This window comes from Zea mays, chromosome 3, assembly GCF_902167145.1.
Source record: "Zea mays cultivar B73 chromosome 3, Zm-B73-REFERENCE-NAM-5.0, whole genome shotgun sequence".
Taxonomy (NCBI): Eukaryota; Viridiplantae; Streptophyta; class Magnoliopsida; order Poales; family Poaceae; genus Zea; species Zea mays.
Window position 1 is genome coordinate 213,466,939 of NC_050098.1, and position 18,689 is coordinate 213,485,627.

An 18,689-nucleotide genomic window follows, 5' to 3' on the forward strand; every position below is an offset into this window, starting at 1 on the left:
TGGCACCACCACATTGCCGGAGTTAGACGAAGAGGTGATAACAAGACAACGTACCGGGAACATGAACAAGCAGCGTTCTTGATGCACGCCAATCCAAGAACAAGATACGATGATGCACGTCGGCGATTAACGGTGTCGAACACGAGAAAAAGTAGACGACAATGACCATGAATAGTGTGGAGAAGAGAGAGCTTTAGTAGTAAAAACCCTAAACACAAACGACGCCCCTTTTTATAGGCCATGACACCATGAATATAAAATAAAGAGAAAGTAACATCAATCACATCACCACTGCAATGATCACTTTTCACACCCCCAAAACCGAGGATAGCTTTCGGACCATCCACTGGACTTCGGGATCGACACATCAGATTGAGTCTCACCCTTTGGCAAGTACTATAGGGAGACGACTTAAGGCATACCTCAATCATGCTTCAAGTTAACAATAACTTATCACTGATCCATGGTTGTGAGCGTAGGGCATGAATACCTTGATCATAACCTGAAGGGGATTTGTGGAGGCAACCTCCTCCAAACAGGTCAATGTCCCTCACTCGTTTTTGTCCTCCCTTTGAGGGTGAGGACGGTTATGGAGACTGGCCCTAGCCCCATCGAACGCCAAATAGGGCTAAGGGAGCGACCCTGATAGGCTTGGATGGAGGCGAAAGACTTCGAAGGTCGAGATCGTGACCGAGACTTCATCTACCAAGAGCTACAACCGTTCACACCAGCATGGATCATGGAGGCCCGTGCGGGGATCCCGTTGCAGGCGAAGTCTTTGCCTCACCTGTGGTGCAAGGCCGAAGGGCACAATGAAGAGATGCCTATGGAGGCCTCGGAGCGAAGACGCTCGGCACATGGGACCAAAGAACCAAGTCCGAGTAGCCATGACATGGTGGGCCTTTTGCTAAGCATGGAATGCCCACCTGTCAACCATGAGTACACTGTTATCCAATCCTAGGGTACATTAATGGGTGTAATTAGAACTCAGGTTGCACTGCTATGTAATCACGCCGCTATCAATATATTTTAGGAATGTAGCAGGAAACCAAGGGTAACCTTGTACTTTAGGGCTCTATTTCTTGGTTACCTTATAAATACACCTATTCAAAACAGGAAGAGGACACACAATATTTGATAGGCATTATGGAAATTTTCTTTTGACCACCAAGTGCTCAGTATATTTCTCTTCAAACATGTAATACTTACAATTCATTGGAGTCTGCAACAATTAGAGGTGGTAATAGGGTCTAGATAAAATTTAAGGATCTAATTGGATTAGGATCAATCTCTATTACTATTCATTTTTAACTAAAATTAGACCATGTTTGGGACAACTCTAGCCCCAAGAAATTTGGTAAAGTTGGTGGAGCAGGTCATTAGGTGCTCCAGAAAATCGTGGAGCTAGAGCTGTAAGCCTTTAGAAGACATTTAGATAAATTATTTTGTTTATTTAGATTAAATATTTTAAAACTTTTTAAATTGATATTATATAAACTACAACTCCACATTAAAGCTACAACCTAGAGCCATTACAAACACCCACTCCACTTAATATAAAGAAACATTTGAATTGTGATATATTATCATCCTTAGCAACAATACCACACTCGAACCAGAAACACTAAAGTTCAGATCTAAACGAATCAAGAAATAAGCAAAGCTCAAATATGACAACTTACATGCTCAAAACAGTGCACACTCGTACAATCCAAAGCTCTATGCTTACGTGGCACACGAGCAACCAACCTAGTGTTGCACTGGCTGCACTAGACTAGGAGATTCCCTTGAGACCAGAATATATATATCGCTACGACAGATGGCGGACCTTGAGCTAACATAGATTGAGATCTCGTCGCCATTCTCCATCTTTGCTAGCTAGGGTTCAAACGTGTGGAGGCTGAAATGGAGAGAATAGAGATAAGGCGGGTGTGAGGAGATAGAAGACGGCGGATGAGGGAATAGAGAAGAGTGACTCCAACGGATCGTGTAAATAGATGTAAAATTTTTGTTTTATATTATAGACTATATTAGGGATTTGAAATACAGATGACATAGGTTCCAGATAGAGTATTATTATTTCAGTTCTTAAATATTTATCGCTCGTTAGTTAATTTTTGAACTAAAACGTGATAAATAAAAAAACGGAGAGAAGAGAGTATATTAGTTAGTTGAGTTAGATCATGTTCATCGAACCAGGGACAAAACTGTCCATTCACATAAGTTTCTCTTTCCCAAAACAATAAAAAATATTTTATTCCTTGTGATGTGTGTATAGATTAATCATGTTGGGAAAATTCTTGACTTAGCGGTGTACAGTAGCAAAATACATGAATTTTGGACGTCGAGTGGCAAAATTTTAGACGTTCCGTAGCAAAAAAATATAGAATTTGGACGTTCGATAGCAAACTTTGCTGTATTTATATATGAGAGAGAAAGAGAGCGCCGGTCTGTGTGTGTTGGGTGTGACTTTGACCTTTTACGGCTTGACACGTGCTGTCGTTACGACGAGTCGACGCGGTGCCGTGCCGTGCCGTGTCGTGACCGGCCCTGATACAAAGCGCTTCGGACAAACACGACGAACTCGATCGCTTGGCCCAAATAAGTTCGTGCGCACAGGCGACAGGCCCATCCACACATGCAGCTCCAAGCATCGGTACGGCACTGAGCATCGGTGAGGCAGGCGACGCGCGCCGCGCGAGAGAGGCGCCTCGCCTGGGGAGACAGGGAGGGTGGCCGAGCCCGAGATGGCCGCCGCGAGGGAGGAGGACGAGGCGGCACGGCCGCTGCTTCTGCTGCCGCGGACGGCGCAGGAGGACCAGAAGTGGTGGAGGCGGTGGGCGCGCGAGGCCGGGTGGGTGGGGTACCTGGCCCTGCCCATGGTGGTGGTGAACCTGTCGCAGTACGCCGTCCAGGTGTCGTCCAACATGATGGTGGGGCACCTCCCCGGCGTGCTCCCGCTCTCCTCCGCCGCCATCGCCACCTCCCTCGCCAACGTCTCCGGGTTCAGCCTCCTGGTCCGTACACTGCCCCCTCTCCCCTGTTTTCTCTCCCATCCCCATGTTCTGGGCTCTTCTACCTTTAATTTCGCGTGCCGCTCGCGTTGAACGCTTTCTTGGTTGGAGAAAAGCCATCTCGATCGCTGTCTTGCGTTTGCACACTCTGCACTTCTCGGTTCCCGGTGGCCGACCCCCATCTGGGCGGGCGCCATGGATAGTCCTGCCGTTTCCGGGTTCTTTGCAAATCGTGAGTGAGATTCTTCAGTGCGATCTTGTGCAGAGAACATGGTCGACCGACCTCCATTGTCTCGTTGCAGATGCATGCATGTGGTCACGTGACTTTAGTTTCTTTATGTGTAACTGGAATTATGATACTGGACTAGTGGGTAACATCTGAATGGTTCAAAGTTATTTCCTAGTTCAACTAGTCCGCTAGCGACAGGGGCGTTGCGCAGTAAGACTGGAAAATTGAAACTTTGGTCTATTTTTCAAGGGGGCTTTTAAATCTTCAACACAATTTCGTCAGCGTAAGTTGCCCACCGCTGCACCGCACTTTGAAGTATGCTTTCTTCTAGTAGTACTATGGGAAAACTATGGGACGTTTGATTTGTGCGAGTTATATTAGCAGTGTCCTGAAACGTGCTTAGTCAGTACAATGTCAAAGAATTTGACTATGCGTACTCTTCAGTTTAGACCGGTCACTATTTCAGCATAGTTTGCTTTTTTTATTAACAAAGTCAGCGTAAGTTGCCCTCTGCAGATTAAGGTATGTTTTCTGGGTAGAACTTCTATGCTAAATACGTAGCGTCGTTCTCCATTGGAAATATCATACTGCACACACGACGCGAGCTGTTGATTATATTTTTACTGTGCGCATCAATGTCCGGTTAATACTTTAGTGATGATAATGTAAAATTTTAGTAATGATAATGTAATATAAGAAGACCGTGACTAGGCTTTGGATACTTTTCATTTTACGACTTCAGGTTAGTCGTTGTGGTGTACCACATGTAAGATGCAAGAAAAGATTATTTAGCATGTATCCTCTCTCCTTTAGAGCATCTACAACTGAGCCCTCAAATAAAGCCTCTACTTTTGATTTAAAGACTATGCTTTAGAGCGTATTATTTTCTAGGAAATTGCACTCAAATCAAGTAAGCTAGAAAGGTAAACACAAACACAAAAGTACACAATATAAATGTGGAAGCTTAAGTGTGATAGAGATATGGAATCTTGTTGGCGGACTTCGGTATCTTTGCAAAGTATCGAGAAGCGCACGACATTCTCTCTAGTCTTCATTTGAGCCTCTCGCAAGGATGTCTACACGAGAGCCAACCTCATGATCGGCTAACCCTATGCGTAAGTGGGTCTTCAGTGTAACCTCTCTTGGATGCTTCCCTCCATGTTCACTATCGAGTTTTCGGCTGAAATGCCGCATACCTCGTTCCCTCCAATACACAGTGGCAGCCACACCACAGACGCAATTGTTATGATCTCACGAGACCACAAGCCTCTCTAGTACAAAACTACATTGGTGCGCACAAGAATCAAGAGGCAAGAGATGTTCTAGTCTCACTCGAACACTAGGCTTAAACCTAGAGCAAGCACTATAAGTAGCGGTCAAACTTACGGGGTGTTTGGTTCCCACCTCCTAAATTTTAGTGACTTCCCAAAACTGCCAAACGGTATGACTAAATGAGGCTTCCCAAATAGAAAATTTAGGGACTAAAGTTTAGTCCCTAAAGTCTAGGAAGGTAACTAAAGGAACCAAACACTCCCTAACTAGCCACTTCACAAAGCACTTCCACTAATTGCCAAATGATTCTTTAAGCACTTAGGTGTCTAGAGTACTAGAGATGACCCTCATCTCTCTTGATATGTACCTCAACTCCTACACATCTCAATTGGCCAGTTGGGGTCCTATTTATAGCCCACATGGAGAGAAATAGCCATTGCTCCCACAATAGTCAACTCTGCACCCTATTCGACAGTTCGACGAGTGCACCATCAGACCATTGTGTCAGGGTTTGATGCCTTTCAATGACTACATTGTCAGTCTTATGTCAACACTAGACATTGTTGTTCGTTTAGGGGCATGCTCTTTGGTGTATATTCTGATGCCCCCAATTACTACTTGTGAACCTCATTATTCATCATCAGACTCCATCTAGATGTTCGGCGATCTCATGTAGGAATGGTCCGACACTCAACATGAACAATGTGACTGTATGGTCCAACATCATCTTCACTATGAGACCGATACTTAGTTTGATACCATGTACAATGAAACCGTATAGTCAAACATTCATGTTCTTCTGTCGACTGGGTTAGCTATGATCGTATAGTCTGGCACTCCCTCAGGATGATCTGACGCCTTCTAAAACCCTTCTTTTTTGTTTCTTATTGCTCTTTGCATCCGTCTTGATTCCATGTTATGTCTTGGACTTTTGCATGTTCTTGTAGATCTTCAATAGGTCTTTAATGTATTGCTTGAGGTGCTGATCACCAGAATCACAAGTTCCTTTGGTCCAAGTCCACTTTGCATCCTTTGAACTATAATCGAAGACATTAGCAAATAATGTTAGTCTAAATGGTCGTGTTGATCATCAAACACCAAAACATTACTATAAAATGTGTCCCAATCCATTTCCTTATAATCTCTCCTTTTTACAGACTGATGACAACATAGCCAAAGCAAGCAAATAATAAGTACCAAAATGTAAAACTCAATATACTTGCTAGGATGTGATGCAAAGGCAAGGTCATATTATACGAGAAGGATACCACTTCAAGAATCAAGATAAAAAATATATCGCCCTTGCTAAATGTCCTGAAGGTGTGCTCGTATCTATTGCGTCCTTCTTAGGATTGGGCTGTAGGGGAGAGAAGGGCAAGGATTGGCCTTGGCTGCCGCTATGATTTTACCGATGACCGATGTCTTATCGCAACTATTCATCAGAAACTTCACTGAAATATGTTGTCGGTGGATTGCAGAGAAGAGCTTCTGTAGTTTCATGATGGTCGACAACACCATCAATATCAAAGTTGAGGCACTAATGAACCCATCAAGTCGACTTATGTAGGGAGGATCCTTCATGCTTGGAGGTCGGCGTGCTCTGTTCATGATGCAATATTGGGGGAGTGACATGTGTAGAATGATCATGTTCCGCGGGCTCATGTGGGTAGATGATGTGACGTCCCTAGGTCATTGCGCACCTAAGTCGAGGTGTGGGTAGAAGGTTGGCCTGTGGGAACCATGGTATGTGGGCCCACGAAGTCAAATTCATTCGGTGGAGGCCACAATGGCGAGGGCTATGTGATATTCCTAAGCCTCCTATGACATGGCTCATAGTTTGAGTTGCTGGAGCATGTGTCAGAGATAGCAGCTGAACCAACGAACATTATGGCATCAACATAGTCATGTTGCATAGTGAAACACGACATACTTGCAAGAAAATGCATCGAGCTCCTATATGGCACAACAAATGTTATTGCATAACAACATTAGAGTGCATATAGTACTAGAGAGAGCAGGAGAGTTAGGAGGAAGTTTTGACGCATGTCGGTGGTCATGTTGAACCCGGACATGAATGGGAGCCAGCACATGGGCAGACCCTACATGCTCTTGCTACTCATCTAGTCATCTACGGATGAACACAAAGGAAGAACATATTATAAGCTCAAACATCATTGAGCATTAAGACCTTCGAGGTCTCCTCACCCCATGAATGTGGTGGGAGTTCTAGACTAATGGTACGTCCTAATCGTTATGCATGGTAACTAGATGATCTCTAGTGCAAGAGATTCCAGAGTCGAGTCTAACCTATCTAAACCGACTCCCTTAGGTCCTAGGTCAGGTTTGAATCAACCCTATGGTTAAATTGAAATGAATCCTCTTAAATGTTGCTCTCCTAGTCCCTTTTATAGTGCAAGGGAGGAGAGAGGTTGCATGAACCTCAAATTCTTCTGCTAGCTAAGACTCAACTTTCATGTTCTTATCTTGTTCTTGGAGCCCTACCAAAATAGTGATGATCGCCTGCTAGTATCGAGCATGTTGACCTGCTATTGACTATCATTGTTGGCCTGCTTTGCACCCTGCGGAACAGATCGGAATGGCAAGTGCACTGGAGACGCTATGCGGCCAGGCCTACGGTGCGAAGCAGTACCATAAGCTAGGCCTAGACACCTACAGAGCGGTCGTCACCCTCCTGGTGGTCTGCGTCCCCCTCTCGCTCCTCTGGGTGTTCATGGACAAGATCCTGGTCCTCATAGGCCAGGACCCTCTCATCTCGCAAGGCGCCGGGAGGTACATGGTCTGGCTGATCCCGGGGCTCTTCGCCAACGCGGTGATCCAGCCGCTCACCAAGTTCCTGCAGACGCAGAGCCTCATCTACCCGCTGCTGCTGTCGTCCGCGGCGACGGCGGCGGTCCACGTCCCCCTGTGCTACGTGATGGTGTTCAAGACCGGGCTCGGGTACACGGGCGCCGCCCTGACCATAAGCATATCGTACTGGCTGAACGTGGCCATGCTCGTCGGATACATCGCCTTCTCCAGCTCTTGCAAGGAGACGCGCGCGCGCCCGACGGTCGAGGTCTTCAGGGGAGTCGACGCGTTCCTGCGTCTCGCCCTGCCTTCTGCGCTCATGATGTGGTAATCTCCACGTCCTACATCTATGCTTTCTCTTTCTCTGTTTTTATATGTATGGTTGATTCGTGTTTGACCTGTGTCTAATATATTTTTTTTGGGTTTTTTTTTTTGTGCCAGTCTTGAATGGTGGTCGTTTGAGCTCCTTACTCTCATGTCAGGGCTTCTACCCAACCCAGAGCTGCAGACCTCAGTGCTTTCGATCTGGTACAGACTGAATATAGTCCATGGTCGCAGTATATACATATATGCAAGCATGATTCTACATCGACAATGATGTTACCTGATGTTTTCTCCAACCCTTTTGTTAACAGTCTCACGAGTGTAACATTACTCTTCACTATACCTTTTGGCCTTGGAGCTGCTGGAAGGTATGATTCTGCCCCTTTTGAATCGAAGCAGTTCATCATTTGACCATTCTATTCTTAACCCGGAAAAAAAACACAGCACGCGAGTGGCAAATGAGCTGGGCGCTGGGAACCCTGACGGAGCTCGATCAGCAGTCCGCGTGGTGCTGTCCATGGCGGGGATCGACGCGGTCGTCGTGAGCGGAAGCCTTCTGGCGGCCCGGCGCCTCGTGGGCATCGCGTACAGCAGCGAGGAGGAGGTCATATCTGCGGTCGCCGCCATGGTTCCTCTGGTCTGCATCACCGCCATAACTGACTGCCTACAAGGAATCCTCTCAGGTCTGTTGTATTATCTAACGTTACAAGAAATCAATTACAGCGTAATCGCGGTCCTCTGGCCTGCACTGCATCACTGTGGTAATGGTAACTGACCGTCTACCACCGCTGCCTCTCTTTTCCATCAGGCGTCGCCCGCGGGTGCGGGTGGCAGCACCTGGGCGCGTACGTGAACCTCGGCTCGTTCTACCTGCTGGGGATCCCGATGGCGATCCTCCTCGGCTTTGTGCTGCGCATGGGGTCGAGGGGGCTCTGGATGGGCATCGTCTGCGGCTCCCTGTCGCAGACCACGCTCATGTCCGCCATCACGTTCTTCACCGACTGGAACAAGATGGTACGTTGTTCATTTCTCCGATCGATCAGCATGGGCGAGGCTGCACACGGATTACTATTATTGCAGCATGCAAAGATGAACAGATAATCGAGTCACCTTCGAAGACTCGCGTTGAGTGTTATCTCTCTCATTGGTGTGTTGCGCTTCTTGTGCTCGCAGGCTGAGAAGGCTAGAGAGAGGGTGTTCAGCGACAAGCAGCCACAAGAGCCGGGGCCATGATTTGTACGCCGACTAGCGGCAGCTGCACATTTTTCCAGACCGGTTTTGCAGGGGATCGGAAGGCGTTTGCTTGTCATTCCGTCGCATTCACGAGGAGGGAGGGGGTCATGCCTCCCTCCTGCAAAGTTTCTCACAAGGCAAATGGGTTCTTGCTTTGAACTTCGCCTTCCTACGTTTGATTTTTGTATCATGTAAAGTGGAGAGGAACATGGAACGAACAAATTGGACCTCATATATGACTAACAAGGCGAAAATCATCTCACTAAACTCTATGTACTATGTATCGTTGATGTACATCGGGGCTCCACCCCGTCTGTTTTCCATCCAGGTAGAGCCATGAAAAAATTTAGGACGGGTTGAATTAAACCGCTATAGTGACATGATCACACTAAACTACTCAAAATAAACAGATATAATAGTTTAAAGTAGTTTTATATTGAAATAGGATCGGAGACTCAGAGCTAACATTTTAGAGATTTGGGGCCAACTCAAATATTGGGGCCTTTTCTATATAAATATAATTTTACTTACGTACTTTTTTATCAGTAGAAATTAACATGGTATTATAAATGTTTCAAATTAGCCGTACAACATTTTAAAGTTTCTTCTAATATTTCTTGATGCAAAGTCATCAATAATGGTGTTGATATCAACCTCAGCTAACAATTGTTTTTTTCAATACATAAAGCTATCAACTCGTTTACACGTTCTTGAGATACTGTAGACCTTAATAGTTCTTCAATGATTTTATTTTTAAAAAGTCTCTTTCAACTGATGCGATCGTTATAGGTATGGTAAATAAGATCCAATAAACAACATATATATTAGAACAAGAATCCATCTTTTGGATATACACAAGATCTACATAGAAGACATTGATGTTTTTCGCAGATTTAACTTCAGCCTTTTTATATGTTTATATTTTTTTAGTGTACCAAAATTAGGTTACCTTTATATAAAAGACATGGGGAGGGGGCCATCGGATTTGGGGACCTAGGCGCGGACGCCCTGGTGGCCCTTTACCCAAATCAGGCTTTGTATTCAAACATCGATGAATGATAAAAATCATAAAGTGTACTATGCATATTTTAAATTTTAGGAGGGACTTTAGAAAGGCTTCATGGGCTCGCGAGCAGTAAGGATCATGATGGAGGCGCGCTTCGTTGGCCTTAAGTTGGGAGACGCAGGAGGCAGTGGCCATGGAGGTGATCTTGCGTTTCACATCCAGTTGCTCATACGTGTTGGTGAGAATCACAGCCAGGATCTCGTCGTGAAGGTGAAAGTCCACACCCGACGCGCCGACGCTTCCGCCTTGTGCCTCGCCATTGACGGTGCCGAGGGACGGGTGGGTGCCTAGGTGTGTCACTTCTTGGTGGTGCTGGCGGTGGTTCCTGACGAGGGGAGAGGGACGGGAGGAAACTAAAGCTTTTTAAAAAAAAAATCTTTACGGGTACCGACGTGGACATATGAATTGTGTGTCATATACGGTTCGGTGTTCCATGTCATTTTCTCACTTATTTACGGATATCGCATGGGCGCGCTACACAGGGGGGCGAGTGTTGGGACCTGGCTAGTGGCCACAATGTTTCACAGGCAAGGTGCAAGGGTAAGGGCGGGGCACGTGGATCGAATATGTGTGTGCGATGCGTAGGGAAGCAGATTATAGGTGTGGGCAATGTGCATAGACAACGGCGTGGCCTAGGAGCGATCGAAATAAGATCAACTTTAGCAACGTGCCCATCCATATCCCCATTTTACATGTTGCACACCCTTCACATCGGCCAGGCCAGGTCGTCCAACGGTCTCCCAATCCACATCCGTATCTGTGTTTATGATAGCTTAGTCTCGTGAGCGTCAGATTTTAAATGCTTTGTTCGCGGAAATGAGAGATACTACGTGGGAATGGGGAGTGAAATATCGGACGTCCATTTTGCGGAGAGGGATATGTGGAGGTTGCTGGAGAGCAAAATAGTGTCTTAGAGCACGTAGAATGAGGATAGGGAGCGCGATGAGAAGATTGCTGGAGTTGGCCTAAAGTTTTCTTCAGCAGCCTTTCTATTCCACTGCCTATATTGTCCTGTATTTTAAACTTTACTTTATAAACAATACAGTCTACAGTATAAAACGGTGTTATACACAACTATATACACGCTCTGCCGAGCACACGGTCTAACGACAAGGTATTTTCTCCCTTACATACTTGATCCCTGTAGGGACTACATCTGTTGTAGAGGCTACAGAAATAAAGAAGATGTAGTGAAGAGAAGAGACAGAAACAGAGATAGCATTTTCTCAAAGCTGATATTATATATTATATGTTTTGAGATACGAGTTTCTCAAAGCTGGCATTCTTGTAAAGAAGTAGATTGAGATCAGACTGTGCTATCCTTTCGGGCGGCGCCGGCCCGTTGCTGGCCGTGCGCGTGGCCGTGGTCGGCGCTGCTGGTGGTGTCGAGGAAGTAGAGCAGGCCGCACATGAGCACGCTGCAGGCCAGCATCGGTATGGGGCCGAACGTCCAGAGGAAGAGCGCGAGGGAGACGTAGAAGGCGCGCAGGCCGAGCGACCAGGCGTAGCTGCCGCGGTTCACCGTCCGCGCCACGTACGACGCGAACTCCTCGCGCGCCTCGTCGCCGGGCCCGGGCGGCAGGCCGCCCAGGAGGAAGCTGGCGTGCGCGTACAGGCGGATGGCCTGCACGTTGCAGACGAAGGCGAGCATGAAGCAGAGCGACACGGCCAGGTACTTGGCCGCGAACACCTCCCCGGCCTTGCTCCCGTACACCAGCCGCGGCGCCTTGGAGGACGGCGAGGAAGAGGAGGAGGCCGGAGACGTGACGCCGATGAAGACGCTGATGACGGAGACCAGCGTGATGGCCGTGGTCGCCAGCACCGTCGACGCCATGATGTTGTTCCGCAGCGTCTGCACCGCGAGCACGCCGTTCTTCTCCGTGTTCTGCTGGCCGGCCGGCCGGTGCGCCATCCATGGTATGTATGCACGCAGCAAGAGAGTAATGGAATGGGATACGGTGATGAGGGAGAGAGTGAGTGGGAGGAGCTAGCTAGGCCGATCGATGAGATGGGAAGGTGCATGGTACCGACGGCCATCATGGCGGCGACCCAGCGCTTGCGTGCGATGGCGTTGAGGCCGATGATGGTCCGGGTGGGATGGCGCAGGATCGCCCAGAGGAGCCACAGGTGGTAGCCGGCCACCGCCGCCAGGGCCAGCGGCACCAGCACCAGGTCCAGCTGCTCCTCCCGGAACATCGTACCGTACCTCTGATGCCGATTCCTCTCACCGCGCCTGCCTGCCTGCCTATATGCTGTCTCTCCGGCCGATGCCGGTGGATGGTTTTGGGCGAAATCGAACGGGACCCGTCTACTTTAGAGTGAAATCAGGAGTCACGACGCGCAATCCTTTTTTTCTGGGCCGCTCAAATTAGACGAGCTACGAAGGCGACGGGGCTAAACAACTCGTGACTGCGTGGCGGCTAGCCGGCTACTGCGGCGTACGCACTTCCGGATGGCGTGGGATGGTGGTGGGCTGGGATAGGCGCGCCGCCGGCGAAGTGCGAATTGAACACTCCGTCAGCGCGCACCCACCATTGTAGTAGCTTGTTAAAGAGCTGGCTCGTTTTGAGAAAAATTGAGGATTTTGACTAGTTTAACAACCCTATTTTTCTAAACGATTTTCATTTTCTCATAAAAAATTAGTTTATTTTTCTTTGCAAAAATAAAAATTCTTTAAAAAATAGGATTATGAAATTAGCACTATACTCTAGTATTGACATAAATCCATGTGTTGAGATAGATTGATGTATAATTTAGTTTAAGTTACACCATAATCCACCTCAATATATGTGGATTGAGGTCAATAATAAAGTACTCAAACAAAACCTTATAAGGTTTAATCCTTCTCAATCCCTTCTATTAATTGCTTAATTAAGACTTTGTTCGTTTCATCCCTAAATTTTGGAGGGTAAGGAAGATTGAGGAGAATTTTGACTTGGTGGTGGTTTAATTTTGTTAGGGAATAAAATAGACACAAAGATTTATGTGGAAAATCCTTCCAATATGGAGGAACAAACAATCACAAGGAAATAGATTCACTATCAACCGTAGAGTACAAGTTACAAGGAGGACCTATATTTATAGGCATACATGAAAACATATTCTAAGGTATATTTCAAATATATAAAAGGAATTAGAGGCATATTCCAACAAATCTCCATTGACTCTAAATCCATAGAGTTGTTTCCCAAACACCACTAGGATGCTAAATTTGAATATCAACCAAGTCTAAGAAATCATTAGACATGGAAATGGATCACGACTTCGTATCATCAAAATAACCTCTATTCTGGAACGCAATAGAAACACTTCAACATCAAATGTTAAACATTGCAAGTAGTAGAAATTACTCAAACGATTGCCCTTCAAGATAATACGATTGCCATGAGAAACCTTAAGATCAAGCGGTTACGACCATAATGTGGATAAAAACAATGTGACTAACCCTAGCTTCGATACCACTTGTTAGGAAAATAAAATAGACACAAAGATTATTTACGTGGAAAAATCTCCTCCAATATGGAGGAGCAAACAACCACGAGAGAACAGATCCAATATCAACTGCAGAGTACAAGTTACAAAGAGAGTCTATATTTATAGGTATACAGGAAAACATATTCTAAGACATATTACAAATATATAAAAGGAATTAGAGCCATATTCCAGCAAATTCCAAATGGTATCGATGGGTCTCCGCTTTGCTCGCCAATTTGGCTGCTTTATTCAGAATTTGGATCACAAACTCAACATCTAAGGATGGTGTAACTTTGTTGTTCCATGTTCCCTACTTTCATAGCCGTAGCATTTGCACTTTGGTGAGCGGCCATGGGGGCTTGATGACCATTATTTTATCTTGAAAACACAAACTCAGGGAAAGGCGTGATGTTTGTGCTTGAGGGATATAGATGAAACAAAATGAGAGCTTTCAATACACACTCAGCAAAGGCACGATGCTTGCGCTTTGAGGGATATATATACACAAGTACAAAACAGTATATGTTTCAGATGTTCTAGTCAGCGACCTGGCAGGCATAGTGCCCATTTTGTTACAAATTTCGTGCTCTGTTGCATGTCCATTTTGCAGAAAGAATTGAGTACCGCGCTTGCGGAGTTTTTACACGAGCATGGCAGGCAGGCTGCTGACCTGAGTTCATTTATAGTCTTGCAACGTTCTAAAGTTCAACTTCTGACTTAGGAGTTGTTTGGTTTCTAGGAACTATTTTTTAGTTCCTACATTTTATTTTATTTTAGTTCTAAAATTGCTAAATATAAAAACTAAAACTCTATTTTAGTTTCTATATTTGGCAATTTATAGAATAAAATAGAATAAAACGAAGGGACTAAACATTAGTCCCTATAAACCAAACACCTCTTTAGTATACAACAAGAGACCAATTGGAGACGCCAGTAAGCCTGCTAATGGCAAAAAAAATCAACCCGCATCCAACTCACACACAAATCTAGTAACTTTGACATCTATCCCACAACCACAAAAAATATAAGACCTTGTTCGATTATTCCCAATACACATGAATTGGTGGGATTGGAAAAAAATTAAGAAGAAATTTAACTTGTTTGGAATTCATGACCAATCTAATCCCACTCAATCCATATGGATTGAGAGCTAACCGAACAAGCCCTAAGGAGGAAATTAAACCAGATCCACCCAATAACATTATTAACCCCAAATCAATCTATAACTAGGTGGAAACCCATGGAAAACCCACGGTTTCAAACAGAACATATAGTTTCATCATCTAGATATCCAAACAGAACATATAGTTGTGATTGAAAGTTTGTATCATAAAAGGATAAATTAAGAGAATACATCTAGAGATCCAAACAGAACATATAGTTTCATCGTCTATAATTATTAAAGAAATATATATTAAAGTACAATATAGTTTCTCGAATGGATAAGCATGCCGCTGGCTATCTATCATCTATCTGTGTTTAGAAATCAGAACCGAAGTACCTCAAATAATGCCTGGGAGACAGACACAGTCAGGAAGTGAAAAGATACTAGGAAATGCAGTGTTGTTTTTTATCCACACGGACCACGATCCAACTAGACATGACATGCTTGCAGGAATGTACTCCATGTACCGAGTAGAAACACACATCTTGCTCGGTTGACGCGTTCTCTCAGAAGGATGAACGTCTAAACATACTAGTATCTGAAACAGGCCGCAGCGAATGGACGTGGAGCTGGCCAACTGCAAGAGGAACTCAACCATCAAGGGGGAAAATAACTAGTCAAACCAGCGAATCGTCGCGCAGGGGGCTCGACGTCTGCAGGGGATGGAGCACGGCCAATGCTGGTGCTAGCGAGCAGACGAGAGAGGAGCGGTCGTGCTGGCGTCTGCAGGGGATGGAGCACTGAGAGAGGAGCGGAATGCACCAGGGTAGGATTAGAGATGGCAATGGGTACCCGCTACCCGAAACCCGGTGGGTTTTTGCTCTATTAGGGTATGGGTTTGGGTCAATTTCTCTACCCATGGGTTTGTTAATGGGTTCAAATGGAAACCCAACGGGTACGTGGGCATGGGTTTGTTCTTCCACTGCCCATACCCGCAAACCCATGGGTTTTTAAAACCTGTCTTAAAATCAACATTCCTTATAAATATGTCTCATAATATTATTAATTGAATATGTTCTAATTGAAATAAACTTCATGTAACAAATTTTAGGCTAAAATTAGTTATCACTTATTCCTTTTATGCTAGCTTATTAATGTATTGATTGTCATTTACATGATGAATTATTTTTTATGTTGATGTTAGTGGGTATGGGAAACCCATTGGGTACCCGAAACCCGCATGGGTATGAGTTTGGCAAAATTTTATACCCGTCATGGGTATGGGTTTTTTAGCGGGCGTATTTTTTCTTCGCGGGTATGGGTTTGGGCAAGTAATACCCAGCGGGTTTTTACCCATTGCCATCTCTAGGTAGGATGGAGCACGAGAGAGGATGCACGGACGCCAGGGCGGGAGAGGAGCACTGAGTGTGGCACAGGGATGGAGCACAGGAGTTAGGGTTGAGTACTTGAGTTGGGTCTGTAAGATTGTAATTATGTTGAGATACTTGGTTGTCGAATACGGATGGGTGAAGACCCATGAAAGCTTATGTCTATATGAAAGGGAAATCGGGTCAACCATTTCCTATAATTATTTTTGGTGGTTGATGTTCAACACAAACAAATGGACTAACTAGTTTGTCTAGATTTAATGTATTACAGGTGCATAAAGTTCAACATAAACCAAGAAAAGAACCAAGTTAGGGACACAATTTTATTGGAGCAAAAGGACTTGAGTGTGCTGAAATTTGGCGCACCAGAATGTCCGGTGTGCCACCGGACAGTGATCGGTGCACCAGGCCGTACAACTCCAAACCAGCCACTCTCGGAAATTCTAGGGCGCGCTCCGCTATAATTCACTGGACTATCCGGTGTGCCACCGGACTGTCCGGTGTGCCAGCGGAGCAACGGCTCTCTGGGCGCCAATGGTCGACTAACAGGATGAACAGTACAGTGTCGCGCAGAAGTCAGAGCAGCGAAGTCAGAGGGGCACCGGACTGTCCGATGTAGCTAGAAGACAAAAGCTCCAACAGTCGATCAGCTCAGAACCCTAACGGTTGGCTAACGTGGCGGCGCATCGGACAGCGCACAGTACCTATCCGGTGGCGCACCGAACTGTCCGGTGCGCCCATCGCCAGCAGCCTTGGCCAACGGCTACAATGTGGTCGGGGGCTATAAATACCCCAACCACCACAAACTTTGGCATCCAAGTTTTTCAGAGATCACATTCAATACAAGAGCTAGTGCATTCACTCCAAGACACATTTCCAAAGATCAAACCCTCTCCAAGTGCCAAATTCATCTCAACCACTTAGTGACTTGAGAGAGAGTGTGTTCGTGTTTATTTGCGCTCTTGTTGCTTGGATTGCCTTTCTTCCTTACTCGCCTCTTTTCTAAGTGCTTGTAAGCAAAGCAAGAGACACCTAAGAGTGTGGTGGTCCTTGTGGGGTCTAAGTGACCCATGTGATTAAGGGAAAGGCTCACTCGGTCTAAGTGACCGTTTAAGAGAGGGAAAGAGTTGAAATAGACCCAGTCTTTGTGACCTACTCAACGGGGATTAGGTTCTTTGGAACCGAATCTCGGTAAAACAAATCACCGTGTTCACTCGCCTTGATTCTTATTTGATTTGTTTTTCCCTCTCTTCGGACTTGAATTTAATTCTAATGCTAACCTCCGACCCTAGTGTGTGTTCAAGTTTATAAATTTCAGGTTTCGCCTATTCACCCCCCATAGGCGACTTTCACTGTACAAACCCATCTACACTCATAGGTATCAACCATTTTGACCCGCAATACAAAATAAACCCACCCAACCCAACTCGTTCACGATTAAAACACATCACAACCCACCAAAATAAACTTATTTGTTAAACCCACCTAAAATACCCATTTACACCCACCATTTGTAGGCCTAGACGTTAGTCTGGTGCTCAGCAAAAGAAAAAGAAAGATTAAACTCATTTATGCCTCTATTTGAGTTTTGGTGATTAATAATAACATTAAATTATTGTGACGAACGTTTTCGTGACTCTATTGATGGTATTCAATTATTAAATTTTAAACTATGAATAAAAAAGGATAAGAATTTGCTAGTTCTAAGGGTGGGTCTGTCTGAAAATCTGATTCTAGTTGTGAGCTATAAAAAAGTTGATGTGACCTGATAATTATAAAAAAACTAAAACTTGTTAGGTTGAAATAGTTGTCAACTATATATTTAGATTTTATAAAAGCATGATAGCTTGTACCATGAATAATAAGAATCTAGAAAAATCTAGAGTACAAGGTGATTCTAAATTTAATTAGAGAAATATATAAAATTTTAGGAACCTATTCTGATGATGTATCGTTTGGTTGAGATCCAGATTTTAGACATCAAATCTAGTTCAAGAAACTGAACTAAACACACCCAAAGTGCCAATAGAGTTGATAGACACATATATTAAATATAGAACCTTGTATTTTTTCTTTTGTCGTACTATAAAGGGGTACAAGTAGATAGATTGACCTAGGCAAGTCTTGTGATGAGTGACGATGCACACTTATAAAATCTAGTACTAACTAATCGTATATAAGCACAAGAGAAGTTTGAGATTAAAGTCATCTCAAAGAGGGCTCAAAACAGACAACTTGGTAGTGTTGCAGTTGTGCTGGACTTGTCCCGTGTGCACCGAGTAGGTGACATCAAATAGGACTTGCCCTATTTAGAATAGAGAAAGCATCAACATGTCTGGTGTACTAACATGTTTTACACTCACCAGACATGTACAGTAAGACACCACTGGACACGATGATGGCAAAGGTGGACAGGTGGTCCATCTACGCCCATTTTTCTAGATTCTAAATCAGAAGATAATTTAGTTTTTTACATAGATAATAGTTAAAAATTAAAGCATCTTATAATTTTAAATAGAGTAGTCCATTTGCCTACTTAGATCCTGTTTGGAACCTCTAGAACTAATAGTTAGCTACTAAAAATTAGTTGTTAGGTTCTAAACGTCCTCAACTAATATTGTAGCTAATTATTAGCTACCTCACAACTAACAATTAGTTCATTAGCTGACTTAACCTAGCTAATAATTTATTAGTTGGCAAATTATTAGCTCTAGGGGTTTCAAACGGACCTTGAGATCCTGTTTGGAACCCGTAAAGCTAATAGTTAACTGCTAAA

At 44.7% G+C, this 18,689-nt stretch overlaps 2 protein-coding genes across 2 annotated transcripts; one reads left to right on the top strand and one right to left on the bottom strand.

Annotated features, from left to right (window-relative positions):
• The first annotated feature begins 2,630 nt into the window (after window positions 1-2,630).
• On the top strand, window positions 2,631-9,143 carry LOC100285550 (uncharacterized). The gene is made up of 7 exons (NM_001158441.1): window positions 2,631-3,017; window positions 7,106-7,650; window positions 7,765-7,851; window positions 7,959-8,015; window positions 8,092-8,330; window positions 8,456-8,661; window positions 8,821-9,143. The coding sequence occupies exons 1-7, from the start codon at window positions 2,748-2,750 to the stop codon at window positions 8,878-8,880; spliced, it is 1,464 nt and encodes a 487-aa protein (NP_001151913.1). The 5' UTR covers window positions 2,631-2,747; the 3' UTR covers window positions 8,881-9,143.
• A 2,028-nt stretch (window positions 9,144-11,171) lies between these two features.
• LOC100382758 (uncharacterized) lies at window positions 11,172-12,213 on the bottom strand. Its single transcript, NM_001175473.1, has 2 exons — window positions 11,978-12,213; window positions 11,172-11,831 (listed from the first exon to the last, which is right to left on the bottom strand). The coding sequence occupies exons 1-2, from the start codon at window positions 12,140-12,142 to the stop codon at window positions 11,253-11,255; spliced, it is 744 nt and encodes a 247-aa protein (NP_001168944.1). The 5' UTR covers window positions 12,143-12,213; the 3' UTR covers window positions 11,172-11,252.
• Between the last annotated feature and the right edge of the window lie 6,476 nt (window positions 12,214-18,689).